General features: G+C 38.3%; 2 protein-coding genes and 1 long non-coding RNA gene across 3 annotated transcripts; 1 reads left to right on the top strand and 2 right to left on the bottom strand.

Moving 5' to 3' along the window:
• Positions 1-941: 941 nt before the first annotated feature.
• On the bottom strand, positions 942-13,259 carry PPC4 (phosphoenolpyruvate carboxylase 4). The gene is made up of 20 exons (XM_087319274.1): positions 13,042-13,259; positions 12,471-12,634; positions 12,265-12,379; positions 12,101-12,178; positions 11,944-12,012; positions 11,772-11,850; positions 11,606-11,682; positions 10,886-10,981; positions 9,187-9,328; positions 6,500-6,637; positions 6,237-6,313; positions 5,839-6,150; positions 5,588-5,710; positions 5,404-5,505; positions 5,172-5,318; positions 3,249-3,347; positions 2,994-3,082; positions 2,776-2,902; positions 2,484-2,690; positions 942-2,005 (listed from the first exon to the last, which is right to left on the bottom strand). The coding sequence occupies exons 1-20, from the start codon at positions 13,195-13,197 to the stop codon at positions 1,181-1,183; spliced, it is 3,222 nt and encodes a 1,073-aa protein (XP_087175400.1). The 5' UTR covers positions 13,198-13,259; the 3' UTR covers positions 942-1,180.
• Positions 4,325-5,101, bottom strand: LOC147863539 (uncharacterized). The gene is made up of 2 exons (XR_015529858.1): positions 4,665-5,101; positions 4,325-4,561 (listed from the first exon to the last, which is right to left on the bottom strand). It is a non-coding gene; the product is annotated as an uncharacterized LOC147863539 (long non-coding RNA).
• Positions 13,260-17,907: 4,648 nt separating the features above from the next.
• Positions 17,908-19,368, top strand: LOC147863537 (putative histone H2A variant 3). Its single transcript, XM_087319709.1, has 2 exons — positions 17,908-18,153; positions 18,844-19,368. The coding sequence occupies exons 1-2, from the start codon at positions 18,013-18,015 to the stop codon at positions 19,138-19,140; spliced, it is 438 nt and encodes a 145-aa protein (XP_087175835.1). The 5' UTR covers positions 17,908-18,012; the 3' UTR covers positions 19,141-19,368.
• Positions 19,369-19,803: the final 435 nt, after the last annotated feature.

The following is a 19,803-nucleotide window of genomic DNA, read 5'->3' as shown; positions in this document are numbered from 1 at the left end:
TTGGACAGCAATTAGAGGCTGTAATAATAATTAGTGTGGTTTTATTTCATAATTCATGACTTAGTATGTTGGCCAATTGTCAATCGCTTATCCAACTACCTAACAAATAAACATACTAAGAAATAATTCTTTTTTATTCCACTTGCTTTAGGTTTATTTGATTTTATCACTGCATTGCTAAGAATAATACAAAATTCTGTCTTCTCAATTATTTCTCTATATCAAGTAATCATTTTGCATTGTCTAATCTACCATGTAATTCGCACGCTATCAGAAGTAGAGAGGAGGATATCCTAATGGAGGCATCAGTGATTAAACAATGTATGTTTCTAGACGTGTCTCTATGCACAATCTAGATAGTGAGTTTGTCTAGGCTTCCATCCAGGGTATCAGTTGGGAAGAGAACACTTGCCTTATTCTTGCCTTCCTTGATAATCATGGTTTGGAACTTTGGTGCATGAAGGATACCTATATCACAAGTCCTTGTTTAAGAATGCATGAAGTGCATTTCGGCCAAAGGACTCACAATAGGATGTTCCTATTAAAGAAGCATCATGTAAGCAAGACAGTTTAACATTCCAACATATAATGAAGTAACAACCTAACATCAGACTCCTAATCAATGCAAATAATCACTCTTTTTCTTTGTGACATCCACAGTTTCAATTTACATGCATGAATACCAAATACTTTTCAGGCACACTTCATACATTTTACAAACTTAAAGACGGGCACACAAATGAATCAAACCTAGCATCCGCATTCATCACCTCCATCTCAGATCTTGTTTCTGAGTGAAGCATCGGACATGAATTTGTGCTGATGTGGTACGAAATCAGTGGCAAAAAAAAAGGGATAGACAGCTTCTCTCACTCTGGTGTGGCTGTGCAAAAATACTCGGGTAGAGGCGAGGAAAAATGTCATAACCCAGGCAAGCTCAATGAACAACCTGAAGCACTATATTCTTTTAACTTTATGGCCGGGGTGGCAGTCTGAATCATCCTTAAACCAGTACAATTTTATATTTTTCTCTACATGAAACTAGGTTTTCAATTGCCATAAAATTTATATACGTGAATAGTATTTTGTATTCTAAAACACCTACTATACGGTGGTTTTTGATTGGTTGGGAATAAGGTCAAGTAACTAGAAATGGAAAACCAAATGTCACGAGTATGAACTATCCAGTGTTGCGCATGCCAGCTGAGATTCCATTGATAGTGATAAGCAGAGCATCCCTCAGCTTTGGATTATTCTCATCTTGCCTCAATCGGCGCAAAATCTCAACTTGTAGCATGTTGATGGGGTTCAGGTAGGGTTGTCGGCTCTCTATCAAACGCCTCAGCGTCTTGTTATTCTCGGAGAGCTTCTGATGCCCACTTATGAGCAACACAAGTTTTTGGGTCACACTCAAGGCCTCTCGCAATTCTGCACCAATGGGCTGACGGGTAGGATCCACCAACAGCTCGTCGTAATGCTTAACAATGTGAAGATCTGTCTTAGCAAGCACCATTTCAATGAGATCGATAGTGGACTGAAAGAAGGGCCACTCTCTATACATAGCTTTCAGTTCTTCTTCATACCCTTTTGAACAAGCTGCCTCAAGACCTGCCCCAACTCCTAGCCATGAGGGCAGCACAAACCTTGTTTGTGTCCATGCAAAAATCCAGGGAATTGCACGCAAGGAATTAATGCCGCCTGTTGTTCGCCTTCTCGTTGGCCTGCTTCCTATATTCAAATTTCCAAGCTCAGCTTCTGGTGTAGCTTCATGGTAATACTGTAAGAAATCCTTGTTCTCGTATACAAGGCTCCTATATTGCCTACAGCTTATTTCTGATATCTCTTCCATTACATTGCGCCAGTTAACTGTGCGTGGAGGATCAGGAGGATGCATAGTTGCAAGAAGAACAGCTGTTGTATAGATCTCCAGTTGTCTGACCGCTACCTGAGGAAGGCCAAACTTTGCCTGGACCATTTCACCCTGCTCCGTAATTCGTAGTGAGCCCTGTAGACAACAACTTTCCACCATGAAGTGCAGCAATTCCCATATTAACATACCATGTAGGTCTAAAACAAACTCAGATATCAAACAGAATGTAGCTCCGATGTTGATTCCTTTTTCCTAGTAATACATTATATTACTTCAGGGAATCCCTCGTTCTTTTGTAGTAGTTTTCAAAACTTTGAGCTCCCAATCAGAGGTGAAAACCCAGAAAATTTTATTGCAGGGAAATGACCCACTGGCCACTATCTATCTTAAGACTAGAAACATCCTCAAAGAATACATATATATCCTTTTTAATATCATGTGCAACATAGCAAGAATGTAAATATTCTCTGAGTGAAAAACGCAAATGATGACAATAGATCAAAAATAAGTTGACAACAATGCAGTTCATTGAAGTTTCCATACAATGATAAATCCCAAAATCTGCCATATGCTCTTACACCCGTAATATCACGTATAAAATACAGTAACATACCATGACAGAACCTGGTGGCTGTGATTGCATGGCAAGATACATAGGACCACCTCCACGACCAACACTGCCACCACGCCCGTGGAACAAAGTGACTTTGATGCCAAATTCATTGCATGCTGCAATGACATCTTCTTGAGATTTGTACAGTTCCCATGCTGCAGTAAAGCGACCGGAGTCCTTTCCAGAATCAGAATATCCAAGCATAATCTACAGACGTTATCAAGACAAATGTCATGTAAACTCAGAACCACCATTTATATTTTCTAATCTCTAGTGTCCATCAATTTCAAACCTCTTGGTGGCCACCATGATTTGTGATCAGATGCTCTTTGTACCAATCAATGGACAGAAGCTTGCGAATCACAATACCAGCATCACGGAGATCCTTGACAGTCTCAAATAGAGGAACCACACGTAATCTGCATATCATCCAAAACATCTTGCCAGTCATTAACATAACAGATGTTGGATTTCCATCAGATGGTGTTTTTACCACCCACATTCACTTACGAAGTTCCTGGACATGGTTTCCCAAGCTCTCCACTTACAGTCAATCGAGTGTCCTTTTGTAATAGCTCCACTGCCAGTACGTCGCTAGCCTATTTGTTAAGTTATATTGTTGGTGTAGAGCAAAGATAAAATTTAAAGCATGCCAGTAGAGAAAAGTTAATGAATGTAATCTCTGACGCTATTCATTGTTGGTGTACTGCAAACCTAAAGGTTTTTTAGAAGCATGTTAGCAAAGAAAAGATAATGAAAGCAAACCTCCGAAGCCATTGAGATGACATATGCTCCAAGTGAATTGCTTCCCAATTCTGCTGCAACACGGAAAGTATCTAGAACTTCCTTTACATCCACAGAAACCTGAAAATATGAGAAAGACGGAAAGAAAACACAAATATCTGATTATTATGATCCGCTCAGCATTTGCAACTCATATAACGAAATTAAGAAATACAGATAAGCATATGTGTCCCGGCTGACAAACATGAAAAGAGAACAATTCTTCACACTGGTTTCAGGAAAAGCTTGGCTTTGCAGTTGCTGTTTTTCTAGCATCAAACCTTTTTAAATAAGCAAGAAAGCAAGAGATTCAAATTCTGTAAATGGATTCATAGAAGTGTCCCAACATGAAATTCTGTAAGAACCTGTGATCTCAATAGAACCCTAATCTAAAGCTTTAAAACCTAACCATATTCTGGTTATAGCTGAAGAAGTCAACCTTTGAAATCATTCCACCATTAACAACCCAATCATGCTTAAGGTTCATAACATTATAGAGTTGACTAAAGAGTCATATACTATATTCCTGTTTTGTGGATTTCAAGAAAACCTTCAACACGAGGTCTATAGGAACCCATGTTAAAGCTTAGGTTTAGCAGAGAATACCAAAGTGCAGTTCCATGTGAATTTTATTTCCAAAACTGAACTGGTAAAGTTTGATTATGGAACTCAGATGCCACTTTGTCTACACTTGAAACTTCTGACGTCACACTTTGGAATGCTCTTACATGTCATTGAGGAGTTCCACAAAGGAAGTGGCTTGCCAATATGGGAAGAACCAAGGTTTGGCTTCACCCAGTGAATACCAAAATGCAGTTGCATGTAAAATGTATGGTGAAAACTGATACCCTTTCTTAACCTACAAGGATGGGGCAACCCATTTGGATGGTTGTCAAAATGCAAAGTGACAAGACAGCAATTAAGTGCCAGACAATTCAATGCCCTCTTGATCCAGATCCTCGTAAATGTGGATAGAGGTAATTGGTGGAAGTATATCCAAACAACTTTGCAGAAGTGCAGAAGATGTTCCTACTAAGGCACTTACGGGTCAAGTCAGCTACTCTATACTTGGTGATGTTTATAGAAATGAAATAGATGTGCATTTATAATGAAGGAGCATTCACTGCCACAATGTGCTGAAACTCCAATAGCAAAACACAAAAAATAAATAAAAATAACTTTCCCTCATCCAGTTGAGCACAGAAAGTACAGTAATGGTTTGGAAATACAGCATGGACAAATTGGCAGGGTTGTCAGCTGCTGACATGTGTTTGACAGATATTGAACTCCATTTTCTGTTGGAAAACAGATGAAAATTGCAAGAAATTACAGTATTACTGCACACACATCAAATCACATGCTGGGAAACCTACAAAGCGACATTAGAGGGTGTCCTACCTGAATTTGCCAACCCCATACTGTCGAAAGAAAGACAAGCAACTAGTTTCTCAAGGCTCATAGCCATGACCTCTTAGTGAAGGTGGAATATGGCAAGAGAACATTGCACATGCACTATCTGCCAGAGCCATGAGATCGAGGATGAGTAATATTCTAAGTCAAATGTACAACAAATGCAAACATCAGGTCACTTTTCCCTATATCCCTCATTGAATGTCACAGCATTAATTCATAACATACAGTGAGAGAAAATCACTGCCTATTAAGCACAGGAGATTCACTCATGAATGCAGCACCAGATGACTGACTCATTTGATCCCTAATAAGAGACATCACCATGTAAAGTTGACCTTGCATGTACAATAGGTTAGATTATTGTCATCTAGAGGATGATATGTCTTTGTCAAATGTTAATGTGGTCATTTATCAATTGAAGACTTTGCAATTGAATGCTTGTTGAGCAAAGAAAAGCTTAGAAAAGCTTGTTTCAATCAAATCCACATATACCTCTATTGAAGGAGGTATTAAGGGTCGCTTTCCTTTGAGTTCAGCAGTTAAAAATTCCAGTTTTTTCTCCTCATCCCATTCACTATAGGTTCCAAGTTCAAGAAATTCTGTTATAGCATCCAAGGCCTCTGTATGCTTATTAGATTCCTGCAAGAATGAATAGAAATTTCCACAAATATTGAGCTCAGGCTAAATATGTTTATTCTAGAGTAGATAAACGTTGATATGGTACCTGCCGTAAATCGAGCTTCATCATAGTCATTCCAAAAGTTGCCACTCGTCTAATAAGGTCTGCCAGACGGCCATCTGCCATGACCTCTGGGAAGCAAGATTGCTGCATCCAAGCAGCACAGGCACTTTTACCTCGACGACAAGTCTTACATTGCCAAGGAAATACTTTAGGGGGTTATACTTACCATTGAATCATAGCAAAGCAGAAGGGCTTCAAGAAGCTCTTCTGGATTCTCGTAATATTCTAACTTGTCATCTGGCTGAATTCCTTCCAGAAGTTGTTCCTTATGTCTACGTGAGTTTACAAGCTGTTCAATTGCCACCAATGTCAAGGTTTCGAAAATCTCATACAAACCCAAGTCCATAATAGCAAATTTTAGTATATCACATGTTAGCAGAAATGTATTTTCTGCCCATTCAAATATGCAAAATATACCTTCTCTCTGACATGTCCAAGAACAACCCTATATGGAGCAAAATCTGGGCGTCCAGTCACTCTTGGGTAGAGGAGCTTGTCCAGACTTGATGTCGCATTAGCTTCTGGGATAACTTTCTTTCTGAAACCAGAGGTGCTAGATGAACCAGTTGTTGCCCCTCCAGATGCAGCCAAGTATGCTCCACTACTAGTTTGCTGTTCTGAAACACTTCGATTAGTAAACAATGAATCGTTTCCATTCTCAGATTTTGCAAGAGTTGGTGAGAATTCTGTTGATTCCCTATTTGGGCTTGGAGTGTTACCATTCATACTCTGCAAGATTTCACAGGATTAATAGAGATTATCTGCATCAGACAAACTGAATCATTGCTTCTGTCTTCTACTTGGTAAGCACAGACCTGATATGTTGACAACATGTCTAGATCATCTTTAATTGGAAGCTCCGAAAATGATATTTGACCATTTATATCAACGCCTGTTTGAAGTTCATCAGGATTCAGAATTGAGACACGATATACTATCACATAGCAAACAATTGCTTTTAGCAGAAAACTCTGATTTGTAGCACCTAGACAAATATAAATCCTGGTTTTGGGAGGACGCAAGCCAAGTCCACATTTTCTCCATGAGGTTCAAAACAAAAAACAGTAACAGAACTTACTCGTACAAGCAGGCATATCAGCACCAACTGGAAGCTGAGTTGGAAGAGAAAACACACGATACTCTGAAGCCTTCCCATGGGCTTTGTTTCCATGTTGGAGAGACCAACTTTCATGACGATTTTCCTCATGTTCATGCTCTTGCAACATTTCAGCACACAAAGAATTTTAAACGTGTTGTAGTTAATGCAACAAAAATGCATTTATATACAGGTATTTTTAAGGAAAAACTCAATATACCCCTAAATTCTGTTATTTCACAACTACCCCTGGTTAACCGCGAAAGAAAGAAACTACCCCTGTTATTTCACAATTCTGTCTTTTAAGAGGACAAGATACAAAAGAATATCAGACTACATCTTAACAATTCGCCTCACCTTTGAGAACAAACCAAAATAAGTATAACCAGATTAATAAAGCTGCCTAAGGTATCAGATATTCTCAGCAGCCAAGAATTTACTTTCTGAGCTTAGATAGACTGAAACTTCCGCCTTCAAAAGAGCGTGAGTCAATCCATTATGGAGAACTCTCCAGCGCAATGGAAGCAACTTTGTTCTTGGATGATAATTACCTTGGTTTGTTGATAACAAGGGGGGGCGGATTATGGTCCAAATGGATATTCGTGCACAACAAAGTACTATTGGTCACTCTATTGTCACCCCTTTTGTGGTTGAGACACTACTTGTGTAGCCCCTGATTGACTTATAGCATGAGTGATGTAGCTGAAAAAGTTTGGATGATTTCTGCTGATTTCTGCTGTGGCTGTATTAATGGCCTATAAGACCAACAAGAGATTACATCCTAAGTGTTGTCTCGTCTTTGAGAACAACAAATCAAAATAAAATAAATATTACTGATAATATAAAAGTAAATAAGAAAAAAAGAGACGAAAGGATCTGGTTTTCGGTACATGTAAGATCCTCAAATAAGTTAGATATATTATAAAGTTTGTCTTCGAAAGATCTCTAGCATCGGTCGATCTAGAATGGACAAGTCTCTGAAACGATGGAAGCACCGGTGATGGTGGGAGATAATGGCCTTTATTTGTCGATGGCAAGGGTGGTGAGGTCGTGGTCCATGGGGCCGGGGCCTACGTGCACGTGACAGAAAATTGGTTGACCATAAGATAGCCCAAACTTATCTCTGTGAGGTTTTGTTGATGAGAAACAACAAGGGTGACTTGACCATGTAATTGCTCAAATGGCACATATAGTTCCATGAGAACAGGTGGATCAAGGGCACTTGGGGAATAATGCATAACTTGGTATTTCAGAGTTTTCTCCTGCATTTAATTGCTCTCAAGCTCAAAAAAAAAGCACCAGTTTCAATAACTATGTTCTCAAGCCATTTTCAAAGCAAAATCCAAAAGGTTGTTTGCAATTCCTATTTTGTTTCTAGGATTTAGCTGTCAGCTCTCCCTTGTGACTTGCTGCAGCAAAATTACATAATAGGAAAATGGAATCAACAATATATCCTGTTTTTTACTGGGAAGTTTTCAGACCTGGTCATTAGGGCTGTTTTCAGAATTGAAGCACCTGAAACCTAGAAACATCACTCTTTCAAGTCCGATATCACCATTAAGGTTAAAAACTTTGCGCATTATCAAGAAGGATGTCTATCCCAACATATTAAACTAGAAACCCATGAAAGGCTATATACCACAAGTCGCTCGGCCACCTAAAACTATACAATATCAGACACCTTATGCACAAGGCTTTAATATCCACAAGAAAAGTTGAGAACTTATTCAAGGGACCAAGGATTTATTCAGATATAATGGTGGATGACCTTGGATATCTAGTGAACTGATTTACTCTCCCTAAACATGTCAAGCTGGAGTTGAGATATCACCATCTGCAGGTGTGCACGGGCAGATGTGGCAGTGCTGAAAGAATCTTAGGAATGGTCTACTAAGTAGCTATGTTTTCACCAACAAAGTGGGTACTTGGAAAATACAATATTTGAGCTATTTCTAAACATATTTGAAGATTCTCCCATCTGCCCTATCATGCTGACCACTCTGTCACATATAAGAGTAACTAGAAATCCTCTCCATCCCTTTCCACTACAAAGTCTGGTTCCAAATTTCTGTCTTCAATGGGTCGCACCTTATAAAATGTCTGAAAATTTATAGAATTTCAACTGCTTCTAGCTACACCAATATCATCGAAAATGCAGCTGGAAAATGTAAAGATTTATATGATTGCATGGGCTGGTTATAGAAGTGAGTTTGTTCAAATTATACACATTTACCAATTTATCATTAGCATCTACCAGCCAATGTTTTAATTCTCATGGATAACTAAGTGATCCAAAGTCTTCCCTTACCAGTCCTGTTTATCAGCATGATTGAGTCAGCCCTCCAAACTTATCTCTTTCTTACCCTTTTCTTTTAGAGCCATCAATTCCTTTTTATTGGAAAGACATGCAACAAACGCCATTGTGGAAAGTTTATCTTTTTCAAATCTATTTGTAATATTTGCCCTAGTCATTGCAGACCTTCAGGGTGTCTTGTTGAGGTAATCTCCCAACCAATTTCTTATTCTCGTGTATTACTTTAAGTCATCCCACAATCTTCCCTTACCAATCATGTTTATCACCATAATGGATACAAGCTTCTCACATCATCCTTTAATCATCTATTAATTCCTTCTAATTTGAAAGACATGCAAGGAAGTCCATTGTATACCTTTTTCCAGAATGTTTGTAACATATTGCCCAAGCTTTTCATTGCATACATTCATAGAAAACTCAAAACGAAGGCTATCTATTTCACGTATGTACAAGTCGAGTGTCATCCACCTTGCCAATAGGCACACATCCTTTGTCACCTGAAATGTTATAGAAATTAATTAGGTAGCATAATAATAATGCAAATATGTTATACTGTGAAGACAAATTTTGAAAGTTCCCAACAGGAACAGTCAAGTTATTAAGACAAATAGATGTGCTAGGAATGTAGATTAACTCTAAAACAACTTTGTAAGTGATGCAATAGAGACTTGCTACATTTATTTCCAGTATAGCTACCCATAACCTCTATTATGTGTGTGTGTGTATGTGTGTGTGCATTATAATGCAGCACTAACCAATAGATGTGATAGGAATGTAGATTTAACTCTAAAACAACTTTGCAAGTCAAGCAATGGAAACTTACTGTTGGGGTAAATGCCCTAAATGACCCCCTTATAGTGCGTACATGTGTATAGGCCTATTTATAAAGGCTGAAAGTCACTCATCACCTTTTCGTTATTTTTGGGCCAAGTTCGCTGTGAACTTGGCCAACCCTAAATGGGTCATATAAAACATACGTTAAAAACTTTTGGATCGCACTTCAAAGGTGAGCTCCTCCAACTACTGCTCTCTCTGTAAATGGGTCACTAGATTCCTCTGTAAATGAGGCCTTTTTGCAACGCCAATGTATCATGACATGGGACAAATGTGGTGGCTCACGCTTCACACATTATACTACAAATGTTGCACCTAACTACAAAACCATATTCTTCGCGGAACGGGGAAACCGTACACATCGATACATGTTAGAGCCCATCCCGATATCTACCATTCAAACCATTGCTTCCATACGACTTAGCTCGCACGCATTGAGATGTGAGACGGGGCGTTGGGGCACAAGTGATTAGAGTGGCCGACTATGCAGACTTTGCCCTAAACAAGTTCGAGAGTCTGAGTATCACACTTTGATACAATGCCCTGCCTTTGATCATATTCGACCATGCTTTCCACATCTCTTCAATCGAGCCCAATCCTTGCACGAATTTCTCTCACAACCGCGATGTGCACTCTCGATTGCAACATTCATTGGTAAAGTTCTTGAACATCGAGAGTCGCTACTCACCTTCACACGTATCACGTGAAATGTAATATTTTTGGTCTCATAGGTCATATTTGACCTCCAAAGACGATAATATAATCTATCTTTCTATCTTTTCGACCATAGCTCCACTGATGCATCTAAAGAGCCTATACTAGGGTGAATCCCGAGTATTCCTCAGCCCTATTGACATCATTCCTAACCCTTACACTTACTACATTTATTTCCAGTATAGCTCCCCATAACCTCATTGATATCAATATTCTACTCTATTAAGTATATGTATATTATATATAGATAAATATTATAATGCAGCACTAACCAATATGCATATTACGATGGTGATTAAAACAGGTTGTAAGTTGAAGGTCAGGTTTTAAGTACTGCAGCTGGGAGAAAATAAGGGCTTCATGTAGTGTAGTGAAAAAATGAAAATAAATTTACAACATAAGTGAGCTGGACACATTAAGCAATCATCTATGAAGTTTGTAAGTAATGTGGGAATAAAGATTCTTATGCTCTAAACATTCTGATGCAAATTGAGAGAACATTGTACCTTGGCAGTAACGTTAGCATTTCCATCTCTGTCTCCACCCATCCAGGATCCAAACTTGATTGGAGTACAAGTTAGTGGAAGTGGTTTGCCAGTATACTGTTTAAAGGAAAGTAGATGGCAGTTTCTTAGCTAGTGTATTAGGATCCTCGACATATTATTGCTTACTCTTCCTGCACATAAAGTTTTGGGGGACTTCCTGAGTTGGTCTTCTAGCTTAGAACAATTTACAATCAAGTGAAGTATTTCCTTCCGCATATGCCTATAGGTACATAAGTAAGTTACCTAGATGTTATTTAGCTGATCTCTTACCTTACATTCAACAAGTTGCATTATCAGTTATTTATGTCCCAATTACATACATAATATAGCATGTTAAAAATGCTTACGTGAGTAAAAGCCCAAAGAATTTACATGACAGCCCCAGAAATATGTCTCACATGCAGAATATAACTCCTATGTAATTATATAATCTAATTAAGATGACCTTTTCCATCCGAAAAACAAAATTTGGGTTTCTAGTCGGATATAATGTTACTGAATTTCTTAATTTTAAAATGATTCCCATCAAACATCTCAACAGTATCAATGAAACGACGCATTTGATATTGTCAATGTGCAACATTATGCATTCAAAAAACACAAAAGTGAACCAGGAAAATGTGCATAATGTTTTTAAAAATCTATTAAATGAGAATATGAACAGGTTTTAAGAAAACATGCTTTTTTCAGGGCATTGCTGACTCGGCGAAGATATTGTGGCACAGCTTTCCACAATGATTGTTCTACTATGTGTAAACCTGGAGTGCAAAGGAACATGCTTGTTTATCCTCTGAAAGATGCCCATATTTCAGCTAAAGAAGGGACTATAAATCTTATATATTCGTGCCTCCTCGAGCCTCATCTAAAGGAGTGGGTTGAATTCGTCTTATTTCATCAGTATGCCATAGTGAAACTATTTCTCTTACCTGCATTGAGGGTGTTGCAAATATTATATTGATCTAGTCATTCGAAACAACCATAATTTCAATGTATGGAATAACATAGATATCTCATAATACCAGATCTTCAATCAAAAGTTCTCGATCTTCATGAGTCAAATCTGCCCGATCTTTGTACTCCAAGAGATGCTGATCATAGGTACAGAACGCAATCAACTTAAGATTGTGGCATATTCCTTTGAACAAACTGTACATGTACTTGAGACAAAAGAAATACCGCGATGCGCAAGTGCTTATATTGTAATGTTCGTCTATTTATCTGAGTGGGATGAGCAGTAAGTACAATTTCAACCTCCTGAAGGAGCACATAGAATCAGTTATCGAATGTCACTTGTTATACCTCAACTTTAATGAACAAGATAAGACGAGAAAAAACTTAACTTGATTGCATACAGCCTTGAATACATCCTCAGGAGAAACCCCACTTTGAATGAGTTTCCCAAATACATCATCACAAGATTTTGACACATGGGCATTGGATCTAGTTCGCCGAGCACTAAGTAACAATTAATTTCGGATCACAGTCTCAGCTATATTAGTTCATCAGAAAGCACAAATTAGAGAAAGAAAATCTTATGCTGTCTAACCTATGATGAGTCTCAGCTATTCCTGTCAAATTGAGGTAATGGCTGAAGGCCCTGGCCAGCGGCACTGCCTCTTCCAGTGTCATGTTGGAAATCTCTTGTTCAAGTTGCTTGGTAAGCCATTCAGCTGCATTCTCCACCCCAGCCATGCGCATGTTGCATGCACTCTAATATACATTTAACGAGGATGAATATACTAACAGTAAAACAATATGGCTGTAGAATTGAAGCAATCGGAGAAACCATTGTCGCATGAAAACGATTGAGTCTACAGGATTAAGTACAACATCTATCATTGTAAAAAGGCCTGATACTAGAGGAAGAACAGATACTGATAATTGCAACAAGAAAATAAAGATAAAAATTATTGTGGGAACACGATCATGACGCATTGGATGAACATACAAAACAAGACACATTTACAAGAAGCCATTGATCCACAGTAATACAGAAGATGAATCCAATCAAATGTGGCAGGCAAGTCATGCCAAAAAAAATTATAATTCACCATGATCGAGAGGGAGGGAGAGAGATGGGATGAAACAAGAGAGCTATGAGTTATGGCTGTGAACACCTGTGCCAAGAGTCGAGCTCTCTCCACTTTCTCCATGAAATCATTTCCGACCTCGTGTTGGAGGCAGTCGTTGAGAAGATTGCCAAGGAGCTGGCAATCGTCTTCGAAAGCCTGGAAGGATATGTCTTCAGCGATGTCATCGGTGGTATCGGTCATGGTAAAAGATAAACAGGAAACGTGGAGAAGGAGAAAGAAGAGAGACGGAGACAAAGACAGAGAAACTTGAGCGTGGAGGTCTTCTACTTCTTCATCATCATCGCCATCGCCATCGCCATCGCCATCTGCTTCTAACTACGACTTGCTAAGTTGAATAGAGATGGCAGGACTGAGACACGAGGGAGGGAGGGTTTTGCATTCATTTCCTGTCATTTCATTTCATTTCATTTCGTCTCTTTTCTTTTCATTTCATCTCTGTCATTTCATTTCATTCCATCTCTGTTCTTTTCATTTCATTTCATCTCTGTCATTTCATTTCATTTCATCTCTGTTCTTTTCATTTCTTTTCATTTCTTGTTTAATCCCTCCTCCCTCTCTTTCCTTTTCTTTTTTCTCTTTCATGGTGAAATACAAGCAGGAAAATATATGGCTTTACTTACTTACTTACCATCACACTTTCATGAATTTTTTCCCCTTTTATCAAAGGGAAAACCATTCACTACTACAACATGTGAGAACAAATAAATAAAAAAGGGAAGTAAGTGTGGGTTTGTATTGTCTTTCGATGCTAAATATATAAAAATAAATAAAAACCAATTCCTCCGTGAGATAGAACATTATCTTAGGGAGACATTGCAACGAGAATTCCCTTTTCTTGTTCTTTTGAATACTTGTTCCGTTACCAAAAAAAACACCCATGAGAGGAGAATGCGTTGTACCCTCGCATAAAACCATGATTTACTACATATTCTCACTACTAGGCAATGGTGGTTGTGCGTATGGATTTAATGGCCCACAACACTTCATTGCGAAAAATCGAGTATGTAGATCTCTTGTTCCGCCCATGACTTTTCTAAATCAATCAAAATTACTCTTAATGTGTTTTTTTAGAGCTATTTTTAGAATGTGATGCATACAGTTAGACATATGAAGGCTTTTATGATCTATGGGAGCAAAATAGAAGAAAAAATATAGTGGGTTTTTGGTTTATCATTAACTCTCGATGCTCAAGACTTTTATTGATCGAAATGTTGCATTGCCAATGAAAATGGTAGTCTATATGTACTTTAATTGATCGAAGAAGATGAGGTGTAGTTGAGTGCATCTATTTTATGCTAATGTACAATCTCAAAGCAACAAATGTGTCCTATAGACCACTAGGACATGAATAGATCATTAGAAATCATTTGTATTTCTTCATGTAACCTAAGTTCCGCTAGCCACAACACTCTAGGATTTGTAATTTGTTCGTGTCCGTTTAACGATATGCCAAATTTTTCTAATCCTCGAGGAAGAATACAACAACATCAACCAAAAAGTGTTCGTGTAATATTTCTTTGGCGATAAACAGTGTAGTTTGTTTAATGATCTGCATAAAAACTTAGAACATAGTTTTTCAAATATATCCATATTAGTTGAATAACTCGTTGTTGGATGGCTAGTTATTATTAGTATAATGATCGTAAGCAAATCTAGTATGTTAGAAGAGAGAACAATATTTGCATGTGTTACAATGTTTAGTTTATTTTGAAAACAAATATTGGTTGCAGTGGTAACCTATTAATGTTTGGTTAGCTTTGTTGGATATGTGGATTTATAGAATGCGCCACCCTTTCTTTATACATGATTTGGGTATGGCTGAAATATTTGATAATAAATGTCAATTGCATTGTCTGTAAATTAGATTTATAAATTTGTGTTATATATCTATATATATGTATATATATAGTTTAACATCGAAGAATCTATTGATAAGACTCGTGTTTTTAAGTGCAAGGGTTAAATATACATGCGTATTTTGTAATTTGTGACCACAGAAAGAACACAAGTCGTGTACTTGGGTGATATCATCACCAACGAGTGTCATTGAGGTGGTTAATCAATCATAAATGAACAACACTTTAAGATTTAGATAACACCACCATATGTGATTGATTAAAGCACATTGTTATTACATAAGCACTATTTAGTTTTCTTCTACGAAATATCATTGTATAATCTTTTGAATCTTTGATATTGATCCTCATGTATAGGCAATCCTTGTTAAGGCGTTAAGGCCTTGATACATAAACCTTCGTGTCTCATTTATGGCGTCATCAGTCATTGTAAACTCTTAATTGAGCTTTAGCAAGGATTTGTGTTTAGTTATCTATAGCCAACTTTGGCTACACTCACTAAGCAAACCATTCGTTTGTAAGATTCCCATCACAAACAATTTGTCGCTATTTTTGTGGTTGTACAAAGATGTGCCATAAAGTCATGGTGGTTCTACCTCAACACACACGTACTCACAACATTAGCACCATAATGGCTTGACTAGAGCTTCAAACTCTCGTTGTCAGACAAATGCAAAACCTTGATAGCTTTCATACCATGTCCACTACTACATACACAATCAACAACACAATTACATGGTGTCTATCAATATAGAAGTGGACTACAATATAAGGGCAAGAAATTGGAGCATTGTCAAGGTATTTGTTGGCACTTGCTCATAATAACAACTATTGTGATGTTTTGTTGCAACATCACATATTTCTATGATTTCAAAAGTTATTTTATGCTAATGAATCCCTTAACCATTTTGCTACTTTCTTTCGACCTTTGTAGACATAATTTGAAATAAAGCACGACGTATAGATACACTAATCAATCCTTCCAACCCTAACATTGTGTATTTTGTTCATGTCCATGTTTTTGTTTCCTACGAGAACCCAACTTAATATATAATAAATCAATGTTTTACAAGTTGCTACCACACCATCACACACACCATCATGGCTTGCAAACCTTAAGTAAATAAATTAGAGCCAGAACAAGTGGAATTCGATTTACCTTCTCTGATGAGAATGTGGGGGCATTAGGCTTTGCGAACTTCAACTTTGTGCGAACAAAATTCTCTTCCCCAAACTTCTTTCCACATCACATAAGTATTTGACTCAAGTATGGAGATTCAAGCATTAAAAACATAATTTTGGTTTCCCTTGTCTAGTAAGGATGTGGACATGTGAAGCTTCAAGCACTTCAGTCTTACGTGAACAAAAATATTTTCCTCGGAATTTTGATGTGTTAGAGCTATGATAAGGATAAAAGATAGATAAATAAGAAAGGAGAGAGAGAAAGAGGGTGTCGATCCACCCGACCACCCCTGAGCGAAGGGATCGAGACGAACTCAAGCCTCGATCGGCGTCCCATACCACCGTCATGGCGTCGAGTCGTACCTGGTGCTGACATGCTCACTCAAGAGTTGACCCACCACAATGTCAGAGTCTCGATGTAGTCGATAATGTGTCAAATGAGGGTAGCTAGGCCTCATATTTATAGCCATACCTAAGGCCCCCAGGCAAGTTCACACTTGGCCTAATGGGTTGTCTCAATCCCGAGGATTAAAAGTAATCCTCCCCTTCTTTACACTCTCGTTTAACCCTCACACTTTATCCATGTGTATAGCATACTACGGTAAATTCTCAGCACAGGATATTACATGGTCATGCCCATAACATTATGGCATCCTAAATTTATTCGACTTAAGTAGGCAAACCCGAACTAGGGTAAGTAGAAATAGGTTTGCTTTTTCTAGTGATAACATGGGCATATTGCACTTCATGGACTTGAGCTTTATGTCAACAAAAAACTATTCCCTACAACAAAAAAGCAAATCATCTTTAGGTGTCTACATAATGCACATGTGTCCATTAATTGACTGGCTTTCCATAATATATCTACACACAACACACACACACACAAGTGTGGAGCACACATTGAACTTTGAGAACTAGATAGAGAATTATATGAGCATACATCGTCTCCTTATATAGCTCATCACACACATCAGAAACTAAGTGGCTTTAGGTAGGTAGATATGAGTAAAAACAAGGGATATTTGGTTTGCCATTAACTATCGTCTAGCTACTATGGGTGAACCAGATCATGGACACGTTGGCAGCGTTGGTGCTCGCTATAGAGCACGTTGAATGCGCTTCTCGTCTCGTGGAAAGAGCCTTTCATCTCCAATTTCACGTGGATGAACATGTCCTTCAAGGCCATTTTGATCAGTTTGCTGTTCGCTTGGCCTAAGGGAGAGAAGATCATGCATAGGGTTGTCTGCAGTGCCAAATGCGTCCCATATCCTAAGTGTACACTTGTTTTCCCAAAGATCAAAGTGCGCACTTAAAACCGAATGTTTACGATATGTGCCATATAACACCACCACCACCACCACCACACACATTCACACATACATACACACATATACATACATATATATACATACATATACATTCATGATACACACACACATACATACATACATACATACATACATACATACATACATACATACATACATACATACATATACATACATACACACATGGGGGTGGATTATAACTGTCTTCTCTTCTTTTTGATCTTCCTTCCTAATAAACTAGTAACTATATGTATACTACTATTAAGTTGTAACTAACTACTTCTAGCTAGTAGTAGTGTGTATGTACATAGTATGCATGTAGTGGTGGTAGTAAGTTAGTAGCAGTAGCGTTTTTTGTTTTCAAAAAAACAGAGCCTCCTCTCTCTCCCTCTCCCTCTCCTCCCCCTCCCATCCTTTTCGCGCTCAGCCCAACAGAAATTCGTGGGCTCTCCTCCCTCTCTCGCAGCTTCCCTGTCTCTGTCGCAGATCTACGCAGAAAGAAGAGAACGAAGGAAAGCAAGCAAGGGGGGGGGCCAAGAGCTTATACCTCATCTCTTTCTCTCCTGTCTCCTGTCTCCTTCTCTTCTCTGTTTCTCTTCATATACAGAGAGATACGAGAGGTTCCCATGGGCGTTGGTGGAACCATGGCTGGCAAAGGAGCGAAAGGCCTCTTGATGGGAAAAGCTCCCATCCTATCTCATCACGACGATCACCGCAATAAAGACAAGAAGAAACCCATCTCTCGCTCGGCCAAAGCTGGCCTTCAGGTCTCTCTCTCTCTCTCTCTCTCCCCCCTTTCTTTCTTTATTGTGATTTTCTTTCTCCTTCCTTTCATGTTCAAATTGTCTTTCCTTTTGGTGGTTTTGTGATTTCCCTGATAGAAATTTACGAGAAAACTTGAGTAATACATATTAGCAGAGCGATTGAAACACCATTAGAGATTCAAAGCTCTGAATTGAGCTTCCTTTACTGCAACTTTCGGAGAGACCACAGCAAGAGAGTCCGTGTAGCAATTTGACAGCCTTGAGAGAAATTTTTGAGTTAATGGAGGGCGAGGTGTTAATTTCGAGTTAAGGCTGTTTAAAAATGTGGCTAATTGAGTAGAGACACGTACATGTAGGTATGTCACATCCTGCTTACCCATTTGGGTACACTTACACATACTCATGGACACAGACCCAGGAGCGAATTAAAAATACTCATAAAGAAGTGATGGGCTAGCAGCTCAACGCATTTCTCTTAAAACTAGAAACGTACAAAGAAGAAGACAGAACACCAGCATTTTCATGAATGGATTCTGCTTCACTGACAATAAGCGAATTGGTGGAAGTGTATATGCATGAATATATATTGTCGATGTATGTATGAATGTACGTATGTACATATGTATGTATGCTTTTGCTTTGTTTTCATGATAATTAATGTATAGCCTTATTATTCTGATGATTTATATGCAGTTCCCAGTGGGGAGGATTCACCGATTCCTGAAATCAAGAGTGACCGCAAGTGGCAGGGTCGGAGGCACTGCAGCTGTGTACTCGGCAGCTGTCCTTGAGTACCTCACTGCTGAGGTGCTAGAGCTGGCGGGCAATGCAAGCAAAGACCTGAAAGTGAAGAGGATCACGCCACGCCACCTCCAGCTTGCTATCCGTGGAGATGAAGAGCTTGATACCCTCATCAAGGGCACCATTGCTGGTGGCGGTGTCATACCTCACATCCATAAATCTCTCATCAATAAATCCTCCAAAGAATAGCATTCAAGAAAACTCTTGTTTCCATTATAACACAAGAAAATAGGATGGTATAATTCAACTATTCACTAAGCTCTGGTTATTTTACTCTGCGGTCGGTCTCAGTTTGGGGAATTATTTGTTGGATCTCGAGAAAAACAGCTTGCTTTGTTCTCTTAGTTAGGGTTTAGAAACTCATGTTGTACTAAGAACTATTTTGTGTTTATATGTGAATTTATGTCATTTGTGTTATATGGATACCATAGGTAGTTTGTGCAGAAGTTTTGAGCATTTGCAAATGCACCGTTTCCTTCACTTTTCTTTTTGACATTTTGTCTGGAAACTGTTTTCAGTTCTAAATTTCACACAATTTCTTAAATCGACAGCTGTTTGAATAATTTATAAAAATGAGTTATTTGATGTTTTCCAAACTATTTGAAATGTTCACGAAAGGAATGTAATTGGACTGATTTTTTTTATGATTCCGATTATATTTTTATGATGTTGAAATCATGAGGAATATATATATATCTGAAACTTTGCAAATGCAAGGTCATGTGTTTCGAGCATGTTAATTTCTGGCTTCTACTGTAATACGTAGATGTGTTTTTGTGAAGTAATTTGTGACTGGGATTAGATTCATATATTGAATAAAAAGCATGCCTTGTTGCTGATTTTTATTATTAA

The sequence above is a fragment of the Azolla caroliniana genome, unplaced genomic scaffold, assembly GCF_043228905.1.
Source record: "Azolla caroliniana isolate FFs.n. ecotype wild unplaced genomic scaffold, voAzoCaro1.0.p SCAF_5, whole genome shotgun sequence".
In the NCBI taxonomy this organism is placed as follows: Eukaryota; Viridiplantae; Streptophyta; class Polypodiopsida; order Salviniales; family Salviniaceae; genus Azolla; species Azolla caroliniana.
Note: the sequence above shows the minus strand (reverse complement) of the source record. Positions and strands in the feature narration are given on the sequence as shown.

What these genes read in the sequence shown, in the direction of transcription:
- PPC4 (XM_087319274.1), bottom strand. Translation starts at nt 13,197, where the DNA reads ATGACCGATACCACCGATGACATCGCTGAAGACATATCCTTCCAGGCT. An exon ending in TCAAGGCTGTATGCAATCAA is followed by an intron (nt 12,179 to 12,264) that starts GTTAAGTTTTTT and finishes GTGCTCCTTCAG; the next exon opens with GAGGTTGAAATTGTACTTAC. An exon ending in TTGGACATGTCAGAGAGAAG is followed by an intron (nt 5,711 to 5,838) that starts GTATATTTTGCA and finishes GCAATTGAACAG; the next exon opens with CTTGTAAACTCACGTAGACA.
- LOC147863537 (XM_087319709.1), top strand. Translation starts at nt 18,013, where the DNA reads ATGGGCGTTGGTGGAACCATGGCTGGCAAAGGAGCGAAAGGCCTCTTG. An exon ending in CGGCCAAAGCTGGCCTTCAG is followed by an intron (nt 18,154 to 18,843) that starts GTCTCTCTCTCT and finishes ATTTATATGCAG; the next exon opens with TTCCCAGTGGGGAGGATTCA.